The 18,361-nt window shown below is 45.6% G+C and overlaps 1 protein-coding gene across 1 annotated transcript in view; it reads right to left on the bottom strand.

Annotated features, from left to right (window-relative positions):
• Positions 1–2,757: 2,757 nt before the first annotated feature.
• The window catches only part of LOC135900526 (uncharacterized), a 1,275,659-nt gene continuing 1,260,055 nt past the window's right edge, over positions 2,758–18,361 (bottom strand). Inside the window, exons 18-20 of the mRNA XM_070536290.1 lie at positions 16,904–16,977; positions 13,603–13,686; positions 2,758–2,885 (exon numbers count right to left, since the gene is read on the bottom strand). Coding sequence (XP_070392391.1) covers positions 2,783–2,885; positions 13,603–13,686; positions 16,904–16,977 — 261 coding nt within the window. The 3' untranslated portion in view covers positions 2,758–2,782. The remainder of the gene's footprint in view (positions 2,886–13,602; positions 13,687–16,903; positions 16,978–18,361) is intronic.

The following is an 18,361-nucleotide window of genomic DNA, read 5'->3' as shown; positions in this document are numbered from 1 at the left end:
CATTGACCTTGAGCGCAACCACGTGACGTGACGTCACGACAGCCGTAGGAAAAGCTGGACCCCAACTCGCGCGGTCGCGCGCGGCCGCAGCCACCACCTGACTGCCGCTCCTCCCGCTAGGGGCACTGCGCCGGCGCGTGACGTCACGGAGGAAAAGCTGGGCCCCAACTGGCGCGGTCGCACGCGGCCGCATATTGCAATGCATTCTTGGCTGAACCAAGCTAAGCCTGGCCATTTTCATGACTCGTTTTGTTAAAAAATAGTTTTCCTTTTGCGAATTCGTTACAATTGTGGTCGGCGTTCGACGAAACTGCAGATTCATCGCCAAAAGCCAGTATTTCGAAGATAAGTTCTAAAACCAGTACAGCGCAACATAGAAAGGAAGAAACAAGCTGAGCCAGCCAGATAAAGGAACAGAGCGCTGCTCTTCAGATAAAGGAACAGCGCTCTGTTTCTTTATCTGGCCGGCTCGGCTTGTTTCTTTCTTTCTATGTTGTGCTGTACCAGTTCTATAATGCAAAACCAACTCGCACAATCCTCAACCCCAATCGATGATCAATAATATCCATCGTTCCTAAACTTGCCTTTCTCGACAATGCATCAAAGGAGGTTAATTGCTGCACTTCTATGACTCTTGCGATATAGCCCAGGGATGCAAGAAAAAGGATGTTTCACTTGTCCAGTCTGTCTTTTTGCTCGCGACCACCACCTTGTGTCACGCTAAATTCGCGACGTGCTAAACCGCAAAACCTGGGTTCTTTTTATTCCATAATCAATGAAAATTGCTGCTACCTGCATTTTACAGGGCTTGGCGAAGGTATCAGCGCATTTTCAAATAACAGAATTACTCTCATGCTGGCAAACGTGAAATGCGAATTACAATTGTGGCACCACCACTGAAGCCTTAGAATTATGACAAATAGCGCAGGAACAGAATATCAAAAATCTCAAGAACTCTCACCAAGAATTCCTAAATTATATGTAAATGCGATGTTGTGCACCTTAATTGAGGGAGAATACGAGGGCCGTTTTTTTTTTCAACCTCCGATCGCTCCATGCAGGCGCTACGCGGGCAGCAGAAAGCGGACATGCGCTGTAGGCAGCTGCGCAGCTCTCCCGCTACACACTCCGTCATTGTTGACATTAGGCGTCAGTCGGCATTGTCCTACAGCCACGTTATTGTTGCTCCCGCCAAGTGTGAATTGCGAAGTGTTATTCGTTTTCTACAGGCGGAAGGCCATGGTGCTGCAGAAATCCATCGGAGAATGAGTCGAGTGTACGGGGAAAACTTCATGAGTGATGGTGTTGTGCGTGAATGGTGTCGAAATTTTAAAGATGGACGTAATGATGTGCATGATGAAGGGGGCCAAGGACGCAAATCCGTCGTTTCAGATGACCTGGTTCAACGAGTTGACAGAATGGTTAAAGAAAACCGCAGATTCACCATTACTGCTTTATCTACCAAATTTCCAGAAGTTTCAAGGTCTGTTTTGTACTCCATTGTTACTGAACGGTTATGCTACAAAAAACTTTGTGCACGTTGGGTCCCAAAAATGTTGACGGACGGCCACAAAACTCGACGAACGGCGTCAGCTTTGGAGTTCCTTGAGCGTTATCAGGATGAAGGAGACAACCTTTTGAAATCAACCGTGACTGGAGATGAAACCTGGATTCAATACGACACACCGGAAACAAAACGACAATCACAACAATGGATGCATTCAAATTCACCAAACAAACCAAAGAAATTCAAAAAAACCTTCAACAACAGAAAGACCATGGCTACTGTGTTTTGGGATCAACAAGGTGTGTTGCTTGTGGAGTTTATGGAGCCCGGAACCACAATCACTGCAGCTGTTTATTGTGAAACTTTACGACGTTTGCGTAAAGCCATTCAGAACGAAGAGGGAAGAGGGAAAAACGAAGAGGGAAGTTGACCGCTGGAGTTGTTCTGATCCATGACAATGCCCGTCCACACACTGCTGGAGCAACTCAACGTCTTCTCGAACAATTTGGATGGGACATTTTCGATCATCCGCCATACAGTCCAGACTTAGCACCCTGTGACTTTCATCTTTTTCCTGGACTGAAGAAGTGGCTTGGTGGGAAGCGCTTTCAAACCAATGGCGACCTTCAAACCAACGTCAAGGACTACTTGAATTCATTGGCGGCAACTTTTTTTGAGGAGGGTATTGCAAAGCTTGTCCACAGATATGACAAATGCCTCAATCTCTTTGGTGATTATGTCGAAAAGTAACCGTAACTGTACTAATCTTTTGGTAATAAAATTATTGCTTTAGATGAACTTGTCTTTTATTGGTAGCCTATCGGAAGTTGAAAAAAAAAAACGGCCCTCGTACAACAACGATGGTGATCACAACAGTGATTGATAAAGACAGCATTAGGCTAATAAATACAGCGCTCTTCTAAGTAACGTAGTGTCCTACAGTAACAACGCTAGTATGAGCGCTATGTCTTCTTTTTTTTTCGATATCTGTACCTAAGCAGTCGCTGGTGCTTGTAAGTGGCTTCCGTTACTCCTATCCTCTGGCATGATAGTTGTGCTGACAACGGTCATGATAGAAACAAAACTGCGCAAAACGGTACAAAGGACCCCACTTATAAAGTTCGCCTACACATAATTTATATGTTCACAAAATATAATTTTTTTTGTGTGTGTGGCGACAAAGGGACGTTTTCGCGGTTCGAGATAACTGTGCCACTTGATGACTGCACAGTATTACCTTCTGAATCATATTAAGAACGCAAATACTTTATTGCACTACCCCCGGGTTGGTTCGACATCTATTGGACGAGACGTGGAGACAGCGCCAAGGCAGTCCGTGCCCAACGTGTTGGGAACTGTGTCCGATGACATCAGAGACCTGCGCCAGAGAAGAAAGTCCTCGTCAACATGGCCACCCTCCGACCCCACAAGTCGGGGCATAGCTTTCATTTACCTTGTCTGCTTCTTGCTAAGTGTGCTGTTATATTTTCATTTCTGATAATTCATATTTTGTAGTTTATTAACTGTGGTTGCAATACTTTTATGGTTGCAAAAGTTTAATAAGTTATCGCGTGACCCAGAGTAGGATATGTGGCTGAACTCCAATTCTTTAAACAGCGAAACAATAAGGAATTCGTACTGATCACTGTGTTCTTGTCAGTGCTGTTCAAAGGAATGGATTGTCTGTGATGCTAAGTCATGTTTTCTCTCGGTTTGTTTTCCCTACGCCTATGCATACTCAACGGCCGAAAAAAATTCCTGTAGGAATGGATTGGCTCCATTGAAAACGTCACTTATTTTTTTTTATCTCTGCTTTTCTTGCTGTTATTTCTCTGTTCTGTGTGGTGCTGCTAATTTTCACATTATTATTAACCTTACCTCATTTAACAATGTACCCGCTGCTCACGGCTTCTTGGCTGTCCTTCAAACTTGAAGCAATATATTTAGCATGGTATGACTCGTGCGAGTCAAAAAGTTGCTATTCAATGGCTAACGATGATGTGCAAAAACTAAGCTACGTATTAAAGAGTTACTAAGCGACATGGAGCTAAATCTGCAGAATACTCATCCCTAATCTTCAAAATGCTGCTTTAATAAGAGCCTAAAATAACCAGGAAAGTGAGACAGGCGTAAGTGGTGCGGCACCGCGACCTGTCAATTTGGGAACAAGGCAACCAACTCAATGATGCCGCTACTCCACGAGAAAACGTTTTTCCTAAAAGTTGATAATTGCTTTCTTTGACATCCAATCTGTCGTTATAGCGCAAGGTCCATAGCCAAAGTGGATGCTCATTTACTAAGCTCGACATCTTGACCCACTCGACAAATTGTTATTTTCTGTGGCGCAAGCTATGAAGGATAATGGTTCACGCACAAACTTAGCAGGTCTGCAATCCTTTCCCGACAAACGCAGCACCGCACGATGTGTTGTCGTTCAGCGATACACTTACGTGTTCACTGTGTCAGTCGGTGCCTTTGAGGTGAAAACTATACGCGCCATTCACGTTGTTCCACAATGCTCCGACGTTGTTGTGCAGCTAACACGTTTTCTTGTTCTGTTAGTTGGTGTGAAGTAGCATGTACGTACAGCGCGAGCGTATGGTGGCCGCCTTCTCTGGTCCCCTTGTTAGTCGCCATGTGTTCGCTCTGTGCGTACTTCCGTAGCTGCGCTGGTTGTTTCTGTGAGGACCTGCTATGACATGGCTCTTCACTCGCGATTCTTTCGCTATGTGTCATTTATCTTCTGGAGCCTACAGTGGTCTACCGACATGTGATTCACTTAACGATCTTGTTATTTTACCTGACTATGCATTTACTAGTTCCACATCACAAAGAACATAGGAACACAGTTACATTGAGTTACCAATTTTACTACTAGGTTGCCTAATGTTAGTGTGTGATTTACAATGCTCCATTGTGCAAACACAGATATTGCCAAACACGCGTGTGTGTGAACGTATATGTTGCCTGCGAATGCAAAGCTATATTATTTAATCTAACCTAAAGGTATGCGGTATTTTCCCACCGAAGCAATGGTCTTAGCAAAACTAAAAAAGCAATTTCGCTCAGTAAAAGGAAATATTCATGACTGTTATGCAATCTTTGGAGTGCGGTAATAAGTGATTTCTAATTAACTCTAATTGCTCCAGACACTTTAGTAATTCGGCTTGAGACTAAACTTATGCTCTGATATGAATCAGGATAGCAATAGGGGCTTGTTGGTACGGAATAGCTTATTTTGTTATAGCGCAAGCTTGACACGGACAACAGAAGGCCCATTTGACACACACAGCACTGTGTGTGTCAGATGTGCCTTCTGTTGTCCGTGTCAAGCTTGCGCTATAACAAAATAAGATCTGATATCACATCTGTAATGAGACCTATGACTTTTGCACTGTATTATTTTTTTCTATCGTTTCTAATTTGTTCTGAGTTTCCTCCCCGGTTGCCTCAGTGATTTCTAATTATCTCTAATTCTTCGAGACACTTCCGTATTTCAACTTCAAACTAAACTTATGCTCTCATATCACATCTATAATGAAACTCGTGAATTTTTACTGTACTATTTTTTGAATTTTTACTGATTTATTTTGAAATTCCTCCACGCTCGTCTCAGGAGATGAACTGGAAGGCGCAAGGAACAAGAGTCACTCAGTGTTCGTGCCCCTAAAAATCTCAATCACAACAATTACGCAGTACACCAGTACTTTCTTCGCGTAAAGTTGACAGAACCAAAATAAACAACTATACCGGTAGAGAACGAAAGAAGAAAAAAGTGCTGAAGGAAAGGCAGGGACGTTAACCAGTTTAGCTTAACCCCTTTGCTACCCTACACATGGGAGCCGGATGGGGGGAATGAAAATGTAGAGGAGAGAGAGAGAGCACATAGAGAAGTTTGTTACATGAGTGTAATACACGCTAAATTCTCTTTAATGAGATGAAAAATCTTCGTTGAAAAAAACCAGGGTACGAAACAAGAAAAAGCTGTCAGTTTTGCCCGAATACAATATATACAGTACTCTTAACATTTGCCTTTAAGAGTGGAACTCGATAGCATTCAACTGCAGCTTATGTAACAGTAACGTTTATCGGGAAACGCTGGCTGCGAACGCTATGCACGAAGGTAAGCTTCCTGGTAGAAACGTGGCCTCTTGCGTGGGCCTATCTGCTGTTATTGTTTCACACTTCTAATATTTCAGTCTGAGAAGCGTCATATCATAAGAAGCCGACAAACACTGACACCAAGGACGACATAGGGGAAATTACTTGCGCTAAATAAATGAAATAAAGGAACGACAAATTAGTGGAAATAAAAGTGCATGCAAGAACGACTTGCCGCAGGTGGGAACGATCCCACAACCATCGCATTACGCGCGCGATGCTCTGTCAATTGTAGAGCATCGCACGCGTAATGCGAAAGTTGTGGTGTCGTTCCCCACCTGCGGCAAGTTGTTCTTTCATCCACTTTCATTTCCACTAATTTATCGTTCCTTTATTTCATTTATTTACCGCAAGTAATTTCCCCTATGTCATCCTTGGTGTCATTGTTTGTTGGCTTCTTATATGACTAATAAATATCGGACCCCTCGGTTAACCCCCTTTCTTCTCGTTTTGTCTGAGCAGCGGTAGCATAAAAGATATGCGCCGTCTGTTTTTCTTTTTTTCATTACATTTGTGTGTGGGCTGCCGTTCTCGAAATTCCGAGGAATAACTTTGTAAAGAATGAAAGACAAGGTACGAGGAGCTTTGGTGGTAGGAGAGTGATTGGGCATGCGTGGTTCGAAATTTAATTCGAAATTCGTCTTGCCGAAGCGCCGTCCGACGCCGGACGCCAACGCCGGATTTTCTGCGACACGGGGTCTTGAACGCTATCGCATTAAATGTGATCGCTAGGTTAGGCATATCGCTCGATGTCCTCGTGCAGGCAGGCGACATGTTGGCTTCAGGCAGCAAGCGAGACAACTCGTCCTGCGCGAAAGCGGAGACAACACTGACAGGATGAGGCACGCTGGCCGCGGCATTGTAGGCGCCACACCGCGGTGGTGCACGAGATCAGAGCAACATAAAACTGCTAGGCTTTGTTAGCTACCAAAGAAAGAGGGAGCCCGTGTGAAGCGTTTACCACTTACCCAATAAAATGAATAAGCCGAGCTAAGTGTGATGTTTGCGGTCCATTCTGGGGTGGTTTTCTGTGGCGATCCCAGTCGGCGGTAGTTTCACTCTCGCAAGATTTTGCGCGGCGCAACCCAAACGAGCCAATGAGCTTCTCTCTCCTGTTTTTCCGACGCTGGCGCGCATGTGTCCAGTGTCTATTCTCAGGAAATCTCGCGAAATTATCTCCGAAAGTGATCGTCCGGGAATGCCTTCAAACCAGTTTATATGCACCACGAGGTGCATACACCTTTTGAGGTGTACGCACACAGCTGCAGCTCGAACGTCAATCTGCACGCCCAGCTCACGCCAGCATCAAAAGCCAGAGCATTGCCCTGGCACATCCGCTTGAGCTTTCGCGTCAAGCTGCGTTCACTTGGCCTTTTACAGCCAAACGCGCTTCGCGTCTCTGGAAGCCCTCTGTTCCTCCGCGCGTTGATAGTGCCTGGATTGTACTCAATGAGGTGCGACTCCCAAGATTTTTAAAAAGTGAGGGTGTAATGATACATGACTGCCTTCAAATTCCCCGGTTGAACGTCTGCCCCCGCGGCATTAATGATAAAAGGTTATTAATTAATGTTTGTTAATCAGTATTCCGAAGCTTATGCTATTAGCGGCAAACTATGTCCACCTCACCTACACTGTAAACGAAAATAAACCCACCTGGGAGTTTTTAACAGGTGATGTACCCTAAAACCTCCCCTCCTCAAGTATTTACTCCGATGTATGGGAGCAAAACAGCGCCATTCCCTCGTTTCACTCCGCTGGCTGGCTGCGGGAGTATTAGGGCGACATGACGCGATTTTACTCCGCTTAAAAATCTTGTTCTCCCGTGAAACTCCGGCAGGGAGTTTTAAAAACTCCCCTCCGCCGAAAGAGCTTGGTCACGTGGCGCTTCCCATGAGGCTGTGCGCCTCGCCAGCGACCGGGCGCATTCGGCGGAGTCGGCCGTGCTCATGGCTGACGGTTTGTTTACATTTGTGAAGTGTCGTTCCGTGACAGCGTTTCGTCAATGTGTTTCCCGTATTTCCTTCCAGAAAGTGTTATAGGCATGCCTGAAGCTCGCTGTTTCTCAGCTTCAAGTACGTTTGCTCTGATCACTTTGCTGACAACGATGAATGCAAGAGCAACGTTTTCAAGTGCGGAAAAAGGCTTAGGTATACCTCGAAGCTGCTCACTGGCTCGTGATGTCGGCTCAGGTTCTGACTGTGTTTTCGTGCTGCGTGACCCTGCTTGTGTTGTTCAGTACGTGAAATGCGACTTTTATGTCCTTTTGGGTACATGCTGACAACGTCTGGTGTAATGTTTGAAAGGACCGCGTAGCAATGGCAACTGCAGCCACTGTTCGAGCGACGACGTCCGTGCTAGTCGCACATGTATGGCGTACCCCAAGTTCGTTGCGGTGCTGTGTTGCCAGTGAGAAAGATCGGAGTGCAAGCAACTGTTTTTATGTATCTGCGAACGGATATTTTCACCCGAAGAAAAACGGTAGGACATAAGTATGCGTACTGTAAATAAAGCTTCTTATTGAGCGATGTGCGTCGAATTGTTATCGCGCATATAGGTTTTGGTCACGTCATTGCTTCCGGTATTGCATTAACATTACGCTCTATCCGAGACACTGATTTAGACGCATGCCTGCTCGCTCCGAATTTAAGCATTCACTTGACAGATCAGCTATGTAGCTCCTTTTCACAACCGAGAGATATTGCTTGGCCGCGGAGCAAGTAGTGCGGTGTATAATATGTATGACTGCGCATTTTTCGGTGTTACGTCGGCTGCTGCGGGTCATGCTCACACGTAATAATTTGTTGCTACGCTACCACTATGCCGGGAAAATTTAATTTTGCTATGAAGCAGACGCACTTACATTTTTCTTGCTTACTGTAACTAACGCACTACTTTTTGGCCGCGAACGCCGGCAGTGTGCGAAGTCGCTCTAGCACTCAGAATGGCATGCTAATTGTGAAAATTTACGCCATTAACTTTTTTCTCTCACTATTCTGAATTAACAGTTTTGTGTTGATTAAGGTATTCTGTTAATTTCAGAGAGGCAGATCTCGTATTAACGAGCATGTGAGTCGTAATTCTGAAAACAGCACAGCTGCTCCCTAGGCGGTTTCGAGGCACACAATATCGTGGCTATATATACTGGCACCGTTGCTTCTTGAGTATCGCGTGTACGTGTGATGTCTTTCAAATTTCTGCATTGGGCGTTTCTGAAATGTTTATGTATGTCAGGATTTATGTGCTTTCATTGACTTGTTTCGTCGAATTTGACGCGGTCTCATGTGCATATTTCGAAATTTGACCAGCAGCCTCTGTATACAAAGTTGTTCGCGCAAACTGAGGCGTTGCCTCTTTTTATACTCCCATTGCACCTAAAAAAAACTCCGTCCATTGCAAAGCAAAAAAGAAAGAAAAGATAGAAAAAATACCTCCTATAATTCCACGCGAAAATTCCGCTCGCACGGAGTAAAAATTCTACTCCGATCATACGGAGCATAATAAACTCCGAACCGGGGGGTCGCTAGAGGACAAGCGTTATACTCCCACGTCGGAGTTATTTCCGTTTACAGTGTAGGAACTCCTCTGCAAAAACGCTGCGCTCCCTGCGTTTATGCCTCTTTCAAAACGTTTTGCATAGTCTAAGAAACATTTTTGTGGACGCTTCAGCTTCGCCTTTAAGAATTGAACGCGACATATTTCTACGCTCCCCGACCGCTTGTCAGACTTTCCAGTGGCCGCAGCTTTCTTGCGGAAGCGCGGAGCCGAGCGGGCCGCGCCACTCGAAAGCAGTGCGTGGTAAACTGGGTCTTCCTTGTTGGAAACGCGTTCCGCAGCAAAGCATGCTTGGGCCACTGCTGTTCATTGTTTACGCAAATGACATAACCAGGCTCAATAAACGTGCTAAGTGGGTCATGTATGCACATGACACTGCCCTCTTTTTTCAGTCTACTAAAGTTCACTATCTAACTTGCTGAACGAATATTACACTACAAGCATTATTACAATGAACATGAATTGCTTAGAAATTATTGCTTCCAAAACAATAGCGCTTCTGTTTACACCTGTGCAAAACCTAATAAATCGTAACTTCAGTCTATACTTAGAATCAGAAAATGTACAACTTGTACAGGAGGTCAGAACATTAGGCGTGATTTTTAATCACTGCATGAACGGGACCACACATGTCAATCATTTGGCAAAATGTTTGGCAAAGGACTGTGGTATACTACGTAAATTTCGGCAAGTACTTCCACCCAAGGTTAAAGTGTTACTTTGTAATTCTATGTTTGCTCCTAATATGCAGGGTGTCCCATATAACTTGAGCCAAGAATTTAAACATGAAAGGCGCGTCGGAAGCGACTTTCACCGAGCGCATACTATTCGCAATACTTTATAGTAACTCAGAAATTATTTTCTCCATAACTCACTAATTAAAATTATTTATCCTACTTTTTAATTATTGGCTGACGACCCCAAGTATGATACGCAGACTTGTAGAGCACCTTCAGAAACTACTGATCGAGTTGTTTCCTTTACGATACGTCTCACGTAATCCTTTTTTCCGGGTGGCAAAGAAAGTCCGCGAAATAAGAAAAAAAGCCACGTGAAGCAGTGTTTGTGCAGTGGTATCGTGCTGCTATCAAGCGTGCGTTCGTTGAATAAGGTCAGCTGCATCATCACTGGCGACGAGGAAGCCGCAGGGCCCGGTCAGCAGCATGCATTTTCGCCGTCATCCGACGGGAGCCGACCTTATATACCAAACGCACGCTTGCGAGCCGCGCGATACCACTGCGCAAGCGCTCCGTCACGTGGCGTTTTTTTATATTTCGCGGGCTTTCTTTGCAACCCGGGAAAAAGGACTACGTGAGACGTATATCATAAAGAAAACAAATCGATGTGTGCTTTCTGACGGTGCTCTACAAATCTGCGTATCATACTCGAGGTATTTAGCCAATAATGAAACTGTGGGGTAACTAAGCTTAATTAGTGACTTGTGGATTCGATTGGAAAACGTTTAATAAATGTCCTGCAGGGCGCACGTCAGCGCGCACTGGGCGTCTCCTACGCAGGGACCGACAGGGAGTACTTGGCGGTCGCTGCGCGAGCCTGCTGGACTGCCCATTGCTGGTCTTGTAGGAGCGTGCTTCGTATGGTCTACCACTTGTCGGAGGTCGAGTTGGGCGGAGCGGTTCTGCACTCCCAGAGCACGTGTGCGAGTGCCGCCGTGACCCCGCACGGGGGGCACGCAGCGTCGGGGTAAACGTCCGGGTAGATGATGTGTAAGGTGGCGGGCTTTGGATATGTATCTGTCTGTAATAAGCGTAGCGTTAGCGCCTGCGGCTTGTTCAGTTTGTGGTGAGGGGGTGGAGAGAGACGTCGTCCCAAGTAAAAGTGTTTCGTGATTTCATTGTAGGTTACTGGGGCGTCCCTGTTCGCCTCCAACTCATCGAGGCGTGGTTGCCCGGGGGTGACGGCGCGGTCGGTAAGCGCGCGCGCAGCGTCGTGGGCTGTCTCGTTGAGGTTGGGGAGGGCGCCCGGAATCCGACCCAGGTGGGCGGGAAACCAGATGATGGTGTGGTGTTTGAGGGTGCTCGGGTCAGCGCCGCGGAGGACGCGTAACGCCTTGCCGGAGACGACTCCTCTCTCGAACTATTTGATGCCCAGGTGGGCGGGAAACCAGATGACGGTGTGGTGTTTGAGGGTGCTCGGGTCAGCGCCTCGGAGGGCGCGTAACGCCTTGTCGGAGACGACTCCTCTCTCGAACTCTTTGATGGCTGGTCTCGAGTCGCTGAATATTGTCGTTCGCTTATCATCAGGCATTGCCAGGGCTGGATGGATGGATGGATGTTATGAGCACCCCCTTTGGAACGGGGTGGTGGGTTGCGCCACCAAGCTCTTGCTATTATGCTACCTAATTTCCTACGTAAGTTAAACAATAAAAAATAAAAAGTAAGCACTATGAGCTCCCACACCCAAATTTTCTGATCCCCTATTGCTAACTGTGTTTTTGTACGTCTCCGTTTTTTTTTGGCGTTTCCCTACTTTTCGTCCACCAATCCTCCAATCACCTCTTACTAATGCCTATTGCAGACATGTTAACTTTTCCACTACTCCCGCTGAACCCAAGGACTTCAAGGAGGCCAGTGGTTCCTAAATCGCCCGCTAGGTAGACGTCTTCACCTTCTAATAAAACATGCTCCATAGTTTCCCTAGCTTTACCACAGCTATGGCCACTTGCTCCGCCCCCTGGGGTTACGTGTGCGCACCGTGGCGGCGTTTAAAGTCCGTTGCGAGGACGAGACCGCTACCGCGGCGAAGGCTCGGTTACATCGGTAGGTGGCGGGTCCACGAAAGCGACTTCGTCAGCTTTCTTATTTATTCGTTTGAGGAATGCGGTAGCACGGATTGTGCTCCGGTCGGACGTTTCGCGGAATGGGTGCGATCGTGATCAGGTCGCCGAGCTCGCGGGGAACCGGCGTATACTCCGGTGGAACCTGGGTATTCGGTGGGAAGTACCCGAGCTCGCACAAGATGTGACGGCCGGTATTCGCCATCGTCAGTCGTATCATCTGCGCTCTCTCCTGAGCCTCAGTTATCTCTTCGAGGGTATTGTGCACCCCAAGCTCGAGGAGTCGATACGTCGGCGTCGTGATCGGGAGCCCAAGGGCCCGCTTCACTACCTTTCGGATGAGTGTATTGAGCTTGTCACGCTCCGATTGTTTCCACTTATGCATTGGTGCGACGTAGGTAAAGTGGCAGGACGAACGCATGTACCAGACGCAGCAGATTGTCGTCTTTGAGGCCGTGGTGACGGTTGGCCATCCTGCGTACGAGTCGAATTGCGTTGTCCATCTTTGTCGTCAGCTTGTGGACCGTTCGGATGTTTGATCCGCCCACCGCGATAATCATTCCCAGTACTCTGGGAGTCGACCCTGGGGATTAGACGACCATCTCTGGTGCGGACGGTGATGTTGCGCTCGGTCGGTGGTTTCCATCCCTTAGGCCTTTTGCCTGGTCGTTTTGGGCTGTACAACAGCAGTTCCGATTTGGCGGAGGAACACTTGAGGCCCCTGTGGTCGAGGTAGGATTCGGCAGTTTCGGCTGCCTCCTGCAGAACGGATTCGATAAAGCCGTCCGACCCCGCGGAGCACCAGATGGTGATGTTGTCCGCGTATACCGTGTGGTTGAGGCCTTGCATCTTCGAGAGGCGTTCGGAGAGCCCAACCATCCCCAGGTTGAACAGCATCGGTGAGAGGACGGAGCCCTGGGGGGTGCCACGCTGTCCGAGCTCGACTTCTTCCGACGTGATGTCTCCGGCACGGAGCACAGCCTTGCGACGAGTTAGGAAGGAGCGGACGAACTCGTAGAACCGGCGCCCGAGCCCTAAGTCCGCGATCGCCGTAAGTATTGCCGAGTGCTGGATGTTATCGAAAGCCTCCTACAAGTCAAGGCTCAGTATAGCGCGGGTGCCCCAAGTAGCCCCGGCGTCTATGATCTGTGTTTCAGTAAAATCATCGTATCCTGAGTCGAGAGCCCGAGTCGGAAGCCAATCATGAGGTGTGTGAAACAGTCCTGGTCTTCGAGATACCGGCCGACTCTGTTGAGTACGGCATGCTCGGCCACCTTAGCCACGCACGACGTGAGCGAGATGGGGCGAAGGTTATCGACGCCAGGCGCCTTGCTCATGGAGTAAACGAAAAGTTGTCTGAGTTACTATAGGCTATAGCGAATATTATGCGTTCGATTCAATTCGCTTCCGACGGGCCTTTCATTTTTAAATTCTTGGGTCAATTTATGTGGGATACCCTGTATATGCCACGCATTACCTCCTTTCGCCTTCTAGTGCTGTTAAAAATCAAATAAAATGTCACTCGCGGGCCCCCATTGGCTCAGCGAGTAACATTAAAAAACTAAAAGCAAGTCTTGGTGCTTACCTGCGCGCAGCCGCCATGCCGATCCCCATGCACCGGTCCCAAGGAAGCCCAAGAAGCAGGCCACACAAGAATCCTCCAGCAAGGCTGCACGTAACGTGACACATTCAACGCCTCCTCCACCACGCTCCGTCAAGACGACTTGGACGCCGGAAGCATCGTCGTACCGCGGAACCATCACACTGTGCGTCACTGCAAGCACTTCGCTGAACGTCTCTCGGGCCAGGTCTCATGCACTACGATTAGCTCCGAGATAAGTCCAGCTCGGCACATACCCACCACGCATTCTGTCTTTCTTCTGAATGAACTTTCTCTTGCTCTTCCATGGCTTTTCTTTTTGTTTTACGTTTTACGTTCCTTTACATAGCATCACGTTGTGAATCTAAGCTAAGATATCATGCTTTTGTATATTCTGAATAAACAAAATAAAACGCGGAGCCCGAAAGATCGGCCAACTCACTTAGCTACTCCACATGCATGAGCTACCGCAAAAACAGTCGTCGCAAATTAAATTATGAAAAAGTGGTGACGGCAATATAATGATTACAACGCAGATGCTGCTTGGTCCATCAATCCGGTCGCAAAAAATTTAAAAACTCTCACCTCTTTTTTTCAATCTTATAGTGGTGGTTTTCCGTAGTGAAAAATCTCATTAAAATAGTGAACAATTACCCTTCACTTTAGTCAGGTGCGTGCGCATAAGAATCTAAGTTTGGGACAGTGCGAACAAGCTAAACCACAAAACCTGTTCCCTCCGACTGTTCTGTTCATAAGTTTAGTACCATCCGTAAAGGTTTCGCAATAAATGATGTATGCCTGCATGTGACATGATGTGTTAACAGAACATTCTGTATCAGCTCGGTGGCTGTGGCATTGACCTGCTTAGCTCGAGGTCGCAAGTTTTATTTGTAGATGCGACGGCCACATTTACATGGGTAAAGAACGCAAGATTTAATTAACTTCCGCGCGTTTCAGAAAACCACAGCGGAAGAAAACCCATATCGGAACGTGGAGAAGAGACCGTGAAACACGGCGCTTAACTCTCCACCGATATTTATTGGAAGTTTACGTTGAGTATATGCTATGCACTGCAGCTTATAATTACACATGCGTAACGGTTTGATGAAAAAGCTAACAAAAGATGACAATAAAGAGACAGAAATTTAGAGCCTCGTGTTCAAGAAATCAACTTCACCGTCAATGAGCGCTAATATTTAGCGGCATGCTGATACCTATATCCTTCTTATATAAAGAAAGACTTCGTCAGTTCGCTTTGACGTGCAACAAAGAGAGCACCAGCAATGATTGCGGCCCGCTGGTTTTTCACATCCAGCCCAACGCATTAGCAATTGCTTGTGTGCCCCTGCACTTAGTGAAGTATCAATCCTAAAGCAGTACACAAATCAAACCACAGGAGACGTGACAAAGACGTTGTGTATAAGAAAAAAAAAGATATGTGTAGCCATATGCCATTCATCTCCCTCTTTGAATGTGAATTCCATTTCTCTAGCACAAAGTTTTGAATTCCGTTTTGTTATTTTTTTTCACTTTTGCCTCTGTGTTTTCATTGTACCTTTACGCACGCGTAATTTTAACCTAGCGTTATTGTTCATCAGCATCCAGTGCCTTCCACTACCTTTTTCGTGTAAAGGTTCTGAATTCTCTACGCGCAATATACTGCGGCTCTGGCAACTAAATGCTACGAGAAAATAGTAATATTATTCTCATTTGTTACGACAATATTAATAATAAAGGAGTAAATGATGAGGGGCTCTGCGCGAATGACACCAACTCTCTGTTTATGAGCGTCCTTTAGTTTTCTCAAGACCACTTCTGAATATTTGCGAGTATATTAGCCCGATGTATAACAAAAAATTAACTTCCTCAATCACTAACCTATCGACTTTAACATTTACGTGGATGTCAAGAAACGACCAATGAAATGGTTTAAAGAATCCTCGTATTGCATATAGTCATTTTTTAACCACTAAACTAAGCCAGCGCAAAGTATAATGTACTACGCACACGACATCAAATCCGCGCGTCAGAGAGTGTAGTGGTTTCAGACGAACACCGCCACAGATAGTATGCTATTAATCAATATTCGCTCACAGACGTAATTTTCTGTTTATTGCCGAACAGCGGTTGTTACAGCTCCTAGCAAACACTTCAATTGGGATAGTTCGTAGGAATGCACAGTTATATGCAGGGCAAGCCCTCATTTATCACTTCATAGCAAACCGCACCTACATACGTACATACGTACAGGCCCCGGCATTTACGTGTGGTTGTGCGCTGGTCTCACATTCTATACAGTATTTATTTGGGACTGCCGTTATGGTGTGAGGACTTTATGCAGGCTACAACAGAGGAACTCGCATCCGAGATCCTCCGCACATTTTGATGCTTTCTTAAGTATGCTATTCTGCATAAAGACGTCAGTTTAGTGACACTCATTTTTAAGTTATTTCTATTGTTTACTTCTCAAACCATGTTGCATCAAAAACCACACTGAACCACTCTCACTCTCAAACCACTGTTGCATCTAAATATAGTCTTAATTTCGCAACTCCACGCCATCCTTAGCAATGATAACAAATATCTCAACGTAGCTGAAATTACCTCATTTCAATAACATGTTTACAAGCACCTAAGTAGTCATCGGCTGCTTTAGGTTGTGCGATGAGAGACTGTGAGATTTTCACTTCGGGAAAATGCATCCTTGCCTTCGACCGACATTCTTTTTGCCTGTTCTTATTGTTGGATGGGTTCTTTTCACCCACAACACTTTCCGTCCGTCCCATATATATATATATATATATATATATATATATATATATATATATATATATATATATATATATATATATATATATATATATATATATATATATATATATATATATATATATATATATATATATATATATATATATATATATATATATATATATATATATATATATATATATATATATATATATATATATATATATATATATACACCACCAGTTCTGCACGTTCTTGACACTCTGACTTGCGCCTTAAGCATCTTATATCATGGACAAGTTCTGCTCTAGCACGAGAAGAGGTTTTTCGGGCTCGCAATTATCATAGAATCAAAGGAACCACCTTCGATGTCGAAAGACGCCATGTCCAAATTCACGCAAGAGACGCGGGTCTCAAAGCCAGTGCTTCTGAGCACTAATGCGCCGGAAGTGATCGCGTAGTCGGAAACGCGTCTTGGCCGGCATGTTTTAGACACCATCTATTTATGCCCTTTGTTAGTGGCCACCGCGCTTACCAGTCTCCTGCTCCTGAGACACTCTGCACTGTCTCGACCTTGGAGGCTGGATAGTGAAGCACCTTGACGGATCCCTGCAACATTAGATAAAAACATAAGAGTCTAGAGTCATTCGAAACAGATTTGTTTAGAGGCAGAAGTTCATTTCATCTTCCCAGGACCGCTATATTTGCCGATGCACTGTCATGACCATCTCTCAAACGCACATATATACGTATACGTAAGAAATTGGATGTAATAATTATTGTAATTAATTAACTTCCTCGTAATATAGTAGTTGATCTATTACCTGTCTTTTTTACTGAGTAAGGCTCATAGTATATCAATTACTTTTCTCCAATGACCAATTAGATGTTACGGGATGATTCATTAAGGAGACAAGCTATAACAGGTGCACACCTTAGAACACTTGAATTTAGCGGGAAATACAGTAGGACGTCCGTGGTGGTGCCACACAGCAGCCTCTAGAATCCGCATGTTCAGATGGGAACTTTCCGAGATGTTAGCCGGAAAATTGAACTGGCACTGGTATGTCTCGATAGCGGTGTCGACTTGGGACATTGACACCGAGAAATCGTACGCCGATGTTTCTTTTTTTTTCAGCTCCGCAATGGCCCTACCGGTAGCGCCCTCTCCGAGCTCCAACAGTGAAGTGCCGCGCTTCATAGAGTACCCGGACCGGGGCATCGCAATATTGAGTAACCACAATCTTGTGCGCAAGGTGTTCGTACGATACAACAGCGCGCTTTTCTTGGCAGGTACATCGAGGAAGGTTTCAGTGACACTGCTGGTGTCTTCACAAGAGAACGGACTGAACAAAATTTTTAAAAGCAATGGTTAGTGACGATAAATAACGCCTGAATGCTGAAGATGACGCACTGGAAGAGCCTTGCCAGCTTGTTCTATTTACTGTATTTGTTCAATGCTAATGAGCGTTAGGAGGAAACTAACGTAAATGTAATTGCTTACTTTTCTGCTCAATTAATTTTGTGGGGTAGGAATACGTGTACTTTTTTTACCTTTATTGGTTTATACGTTTACCTGTTAACCTTTCTGAAATACGTAATTGTAATTGTCAACAGCTGCTTTCTGTTAGTTGTCTTCATACAACCCAACAATTTGGATGATGACGATGAGGACAATCATGTTTATTGGTGTCTTCTTCGAAACGGGGTGGCGGTGAATGACCACGTAACCTGCTTGATCTAATCAGGTGTATTACGTCTATAGTATATGTTGTCACGCAGTACTGATGGCGAAAAAAACACAGCAGCAAAACTGTGAGTAACCTAACTAAAGTTTTGTTGGGCGAACCTGTGCCCCCAAAACCTTGTTACACTGAAGATACAACACTAGCGGCAAACACAGCACGCGATCATCAAAATCTGGTCTGCGGGTCAAGCGCGTCGGCTTTTATACATGAGTCTAGAGTAATCACTGGTGTCCGCGTGTCTTTCG

This window comes from Dermacentor albipictus, chromosome 3 (genome assembly GCF_038994185.2).
Source record: "Dermacentor albipictus isolate Rhodes 1998 colony chromosome 3, USDA_Dalb.pri_finalv2, whole genome shotgun sequence".
NCBI lineage: Eukaryota > Metazoa > Arthropoda > Arachnida > Ixodida > Ixodidae > Dermacentor > Dermacentor albipictus.
This window is presented reverse-complemented; position numbering and strand designations above follow the sequence as displayed.